General features: G+C 54.3%; 2 protein-coding genes across 2 annotated transcripts in view; both read right to left on the bottom strand.

Moving 5' to 3' along the window:
- The window catches only part of C26H1orf116 (chromosome 26 C1orf116 homolog), a 9,137-nt gene extending 5,788 nt beyond the window's left edge, over positions 1-3,349 (bottom strand). Inside the window, exons 1-2 of the mRNA XM_033519852.1 lie at positions 3,215-3,349; positions 114-365 (exon numbers count right to left, since the gene is read on the bottom strand). Coding sequence (XP_033375743.1) covers positions 114-365; positions 3,215-3,240 — 278 coding nt within the window. The 5' untranslated portion in view covers positions 3,241-3,349. The remainder of the gene's footprint in view (positions 1-113; positions 366-3,214) is intronic.
- PLEKHA6 (pleckstrin homology domain containing A6) overlaps positions 1-6,086 on the bottom strand; it is a 150,689-nt gene that overhangs the window by 78,598 nt on the left and 66,005 nt on the right. The window lies entirely within an intron of this gene.

Genomic DNA, 6,086 nt, shown 5'->3' with positions numbered 1-6,086 from the left:
ATCCCATCCTGGCCCAGAGCAGCCCCTGCAGCGGCGAGGGCACACGTGGCAGAATGGGAAGGCTGGCAGTGCTCTGGGGCAGGAATTATCTGGTCCTGGTGCTGTCTCAGGGCCTCCAGCTGCCTCCAAAGCACCGATGGAGAGCAGATTGAGAACAGATTTGAGGTGAGATCCCCCCAGAATCCTTCTGCAGCTCAGAGGGGTGAGCTGGGCTGGGCTCCCCGGGGTTACTCACCCGCTGTGAGTGGTTGGAGGCCGTGCTGGCCATGCTGTCACAGCTGCCAGAGTTGCAGCCAGCCATCCCCAGCTCCTTCCTAGGCATAGCACGGGCTGCCCTGGAGGCTGGCACGGGGGAAATATCCCGGCTGGAGCAGGAGAAAGGAGAAGGATTAAGTTGTGAGGTTCCCCCAGGGGTGACTCAAGCACACTGGGAGGGAGGACAGGCAGGCTCTGAAGCTGCTGGATGGAGGAGCTGTGCCCCATCTTAGGCTGCTGGCTCCAGGAGAAGGCACAGCTGGGATTTTAAAAACCATCCTTGAAGTTTTCCCCAAAATAATTGGAAACAGGGTCATCTCTGCACAGCCAACTTGTGTTGGTGGGTCTCTGATCATCTCAGAGGGGTAGATAAGGCACAAGACAAAGCTGTAAGCCCAGCTCAGGCTCAGAGAGGCTCAGAAATCCCAGCCCCGGCTCATGGGAACTGTTTCCTCTGCCACACCCTGTGCCAGCCCTGCAGCTCCAATTTATGAACGTGCTGGCCCGAAATGCTGCTGGTTACTCACATCCTCACTCTGTCAGGGCTTCCTCCTGGCAAGGAGCTGCCTCTGCCACCCTTCCTTGGGGGCCCTGGGGAGGTGTCCCCAGGGAGGTGTCCCCAGGGAGGTGTCCCCAGGGAGGTGTCCCCAGGCCTTTGGGGCACGCCTGGGTGTGTTTGGGGACAGGGCTGGCACAGCTTGTGGGGAGCAGGGCTGTGCCCAGGGGGGTTGGAGCAGCACCCCAAGGTCCCCCCTGCTCACAGCAGCATCCCCCTGATGCTCTTCTGGATGCATCCATCACCAGAGGGACCCCAGTGTGACAAACCCCCTGGGTTTGGGTTTCCAGCAGCGGGGCACAGGGCACAGTTATCCCTGCACAGAGCTCTGCTGAGCACCCACAGGACGTGTCAAACGCAAAACACCAAGCTCCCAAAACCTCCTGGCACCGCCAATTAGTCTCCTCCACGTGCACCAGCCCGTTTTTGGGGAGGGAACTGGGCTGTGGGGGCGAGAGGGAGCAGCAAAACAAACAGCAACACCCCCTCCAAGACACACGGACCCACGCGAGAGGATTTGCTCCTCGGGAGACAGAGGAGCCCTTTGTGCTGGAACCTGCCAGCAGGAACACACTGCTGCTTTTTTTCCTCGTAGCAGGATCAGGGAATTAGATCCAGCGATAAGTGAGCAGAACTGGCTGCTTGTTCAGAGCGTTAGACCCTGAAAGAATTCTTTTATAATTGGAATATGCTGCAAAAATCAGATTTCAACACCCACGCCCTGACAGATCTAATCCTTCCATGCAGGAGGAGTTTAATATTCCAATCTCAGCTTTGCATTATTTACTGCTTAAGTGACGTTGCAGTAAGTGGTGGCTTTGGAACAGCAATTCCCTGGATTCTTTGGATTCAGATCCCTTCACAGCCAGGGATTTGAGCTGTCAGGAAGCAGAGCTGAGCTTGGGGGACTTTAGGCCTCTGCACTGGAACATCCACAACGTGAAATTTAGATTTTTATCAAAACTAGAGATCTAGATTTATAGATTTACATCGACTCCTAAGTTGCTGGAGGTTTGACCACGGTTGTTGTGCTGCTCCCGGCTGTCTCCCTCCTAAATTTCTGACAGCAAAACCCTCCTGGGGAAGTGAAAGCCTTGCTGGAACTTGAGTGTGCAGCTGCTTGGGGCCAGCAGGGAGGCATTTTCTCCATGAGGATCCCCCCCCAACCACCAGACTATTACAGAAATAATTTTCTCTCATTCAAACAGCATTTGCAGGGACCTCAAGCAGCTGCCAAGGCTTTGGCACCCACCGAGCCCCAGCTCACCAGAGGCAAAGTTCAGCCCGAGCCCGCCGGGCGCTGCTGAGGATCTGCACCAAAACAAGAAGTTCCTTTTCCTGCCCATTAATTCTCTGATATGATTACGGCTCCAGCACACTCATCCAGCTCAGGAAAGGGGAAAAAATCAGTGTTGAAACCCCCAGTTTTAATGATTCAGAAGGATTTTAGTTCCTTCTTTGCGGTGAGTAACAGCCACAAGCTAAAAACGCGACCGAGCGTTTGATTTACAAGACACAGTACTGAAAAAGCTGTTTTATAGCTGGCTTTCAGTGGTGTAGCTCTCTTCCCCAACTAAAAACATATTTGGAAGAAGCTATTTTTTATCAAAATCCAAAGGCCAGGTCCCTCAGCTGCTGTGGCCGTTGCCATAACTGTCCTTTAAAAGCCCACGGGGCCATCAAAGAGGTGCTGGGTAGCAATTAATGCTAATTGCTTTAGAAAAGAGGCTACTTTCTTCCAGCCAGCACCACTCCAAGCTCTTCATCCCGGCTTAGAAGAGCTCGGTTTTGCTGTCTGGGGCAGAGCAACCAGACCCCTCCTGCCTGGGAAAGGGCACCAAACACCAGCCAAAGCAAATTCCCCTTCGCAGGCACCGTCCCAGCTCTGAGCAGCCCAGGGGGAAGGATCCCAGCTCAGGGGGAAAGGGGTCAGGGGTAAATCTGAATTTCCTCCTATCTCAGCAGGTAAATGAAGCACCCCAGCAGCTCCTTGAGCTGTTTGCTGGTCTGAGCACTGGTTTTCCCCTGCTTTCCTCCCACCACCAGCACTTTCAAACCACCTCGTCCAGCTTTGCTGGTGAACCCCCCACCACATTTCAGCCTTCCAAAGCAGAGTACCCAGAGCCCCCCAGCCCCTCACCCGCAGCCCATCCAGCAGGAAAAGCACAGAGAGCAAAGAAAAACAGGACCAGAAATTCTTATTAATCTGTTTTGTTGTTTTACCAGCCCGTCCGTCGTTCCGTGCTGCACAATTCCTTGTCCCGGCCGTGCCTATCCCAGGACTTCTTTGCTTTTCTGGGCTAACCAAACACAGCCGGGTTACACATTAACCCTGCTTGCAGATAAGGCTGTGCTGGCCAGGCTCGGCAGGTACGTCCTGACAGGTGATCCCCAGCCCCTCACCTGCAGCCAGGGCGAGTGGAATTCATCCCGCAGCCCTGCGAGGTTCCTTTGCTGCTGCTCCAGGCTGGCTCCCGGCGTGGCTGAGCCCCCAGAACCCGTCCGTGCTGTGCCCCAGAGCGCTGGGTGTGAGCTGGCAGTGCCCGGGAGTGCTCGGTACCACCCAGCTCCTTCACTTCCCTGCTGTCCCCTGCTGTCCTGGGCACGGCTTTGGCTGGATGGCCTTAATCCGACATCCTGTTCTGCAGCATAGCTGACAGCAGAGCACCGAGCTGAGCCCTGACCCCAGCCTTGCACACAATAATTAAAAACCTGGCCCTGGTCTGGGTGTTCTCTCCCAGGAACGCGTCACCCACAGCAGGTTTCTTCTCTCGGCGATGCCAGAGCTGGCTCCTGTTTGGCTCTCAGAACAGCCTGGCCTGGGACAGGTCGCTACTTGCATTTCACCACAGCTTCCCAGAGGCCAGAAGTTTGCTGCCTGCAAAGGAAGGAGGTTGTGAAGACAGGCAGAAAGTGTTTTGGAAGGGAAGTTTCAGCGCGGATTTACAGCATGGGGTGCCCAGGTCTGCGCAGCTCCGAGGTTCCCTCTGCCTGTCCCGACCTGCAGCTGCTTTTGTCCCAGTTGGCACCGATCCCTGGCACCAAAACCCTCTGCAGGCTCCTTCCCGTGCGGGGACTCCTTCCCCAGGCAGCCTGAGGTCTGTTCCTGGAGCTCTGGTGGAAGCTACAGCCCCCCAAGATGCCCACCAGACTCATCTTCACACTGACACCTTTTCAGAAACTCTGCTGGGGCATTTCTCCAGCAGCATCTCCTGCTCGGAGCCCCCGGTGCCACCTCTGCTGCCTCCTCCCCACAGGGACCCAGATGTCCCCACCCTGTGCAGGTGACACCGACCCCCAGCCCGGGCGGTGCTGCAGGGGCAGGCAGAGACCGGCAGAGCCTCCTTCTCCCTCTGATTTTGGGCTGTGTTATTAAAATTGGAGTTTTTCCTGCTGATAAACAATGCTTTGGCCATTCCCCACACACAGCATGGACTTGTACCTGCTTGACAAGGTGCTGCTCACTGCAGATCTACAAACACCCTGCAGGAAATTTCCAGGGCTGACACAGCTGCCGGATTCATTCACGTTTCCACGCTCCAATGGTTATTTTTTTTTCTTTAATTTGTATTTTTAGCAAAAGGCTGCGCTGCCACACAGCTTCCTTGCTCCACAGAACAGGGAAGTGGAAACATCAGCTAATTAAAGCCAGGGGAGGATGGAAGGAGAGCAGATGAGCCAGAAGCTCCCACCGGCAATGCTGAGCCCAGGCAAGTGCTGTTCCAAACGGGAACGTGTGCTGGAGAGCAAATGAACAAACCCCAGGCAGCCCCAGCCCTTCCTGCCCTCCCACGCTGGCCTGCAGCAGGTGAGGGATGGGGATGCAGCACGTTATCCCTGCTCAGAGCTGCTTGTGACAACCAGGGACTGAGGGCAGCAGTTGTGCTGGCTGCCACAGCATGGACAGAGTTTCCAGGTGATGTTGACTCATGAAGTGGGTTTGGTTTGAAATGAATTAATTCAGTTTCATTTTAAGTGGAAGCTTTAGAGCTGTGGGGTTTGTCAAGCTGTGCCCGGTGCTGAGGATGCTGTGAGAGAGGGAGGGAATCAAAGCTGGGTTATTTTGTTATTGCAGTGCCAGCAGGGTGTGAGTGAGCCCCAGCAGCGGGCAGGGGTGTCCTGACACCAGCAGGATCCACCCTGGGCAGCCAAACAGGCAGAGCTGGCTGCCTGCAGCCCTGTGGGGGTCAGGAAAGTGTCACAGCCCATTAGGAGAAACCTCCAGCTCCTCTGAATCAGGAGCCCAGAAAGAACCTGTTCTTTTTCCACATTCCTCTGCCTCCAACAAATACAAATAGCTCCGACCCAAAATAAGGTGTGATTTCACATGGATGGCATGAAGGATATGTGAGGAGTCAAACGATGCAGAGAAAACTTCCCAGTGCCCTGGAAGGACTTTGGCAGCTTCACAGCCCTGCTGAGCCTCACCCTGTTCCTAAACACGAGGGCACGAGTGACTCAGGCCCAGCCCTGAAGGAAAAGCATCCACACGGCGTCACTGATAAGATTCCTGTCAAGGTAAGGACGTTTATTTGAGACACTTGGGCACTTTCCTTCGCCCAAATTGCAGGCACAGCCTGTGTGCTGACAAATCAGTCATGGAAAATAGCACATAGTTAATGGCTCCTGTTGCACAGCACTCATAAAACCTCCCCATGGCCAAGGAGCTCCGTTTATCATCTCTGGTTTACAGAGATACAGAAGGGAGGTGAGCTGAGGGTGAGAAGTGAGCTCTCAAAGCAGATCTCAAGCTCTAATTGTCCCCCAACGTCTTCCTCAAGACTTTAATTAAAAATAATAGACAAGGGCACTGCGATCTTGGACAACCTGATCTTGTTAACTCCTCTCTGTTGTATTCCTGTTTCAGGGAGCTTTTGGTGCTCAGGCAGCTGAAAAGTGATTTCACCCAGTCTGAAGGAATTTTATTTGGAGCAAACCTGACAGCACTTTTAGAGCTGGATGCAAAGTTTGATTTAAAATGCAGCCAGACATTTAATTGCACGGCAGCTGCAATTTTACGAACAGCAAGCTGACAACTTTTAGTTCCTCTTCTAGAGAGTTTCCTTGGCAGGGAGGGGCTCCCAGGGCTGGCCCATGGGTGGGTTCTGCAGTGAAATCAGCCAAACACAGATGATTCAGCACTCGTGTGTCAGTCTGATTTCTCAGAAACTCCCCCAGCTCCAGGCAGGCAGCAGAGAGCTGCTGCTCTCTCCTCGTTCAGCCCCAAAGGGCAAACACAGCCCTGCGGGGTCACAGAGGTTTCAGTCTCACTGGG

This window comes from Parus major, chromosome 26, assembly GCF_001522545.3.
Source record: "Parus major isolate Abel chromosome 26, Parus_major1.1, whole genome shotgun sequence".
Lineage (NCBI taxonomy): Eukaryota > Metazoa > Chordata > Aves > Passeriformes > Paridae > Parus > Parus major.
The sequence above is the reverse complement of the archived record's forward strand: the minus strand, read 5'-3'. Positions and strand labels throughout refer to the sequence as shown.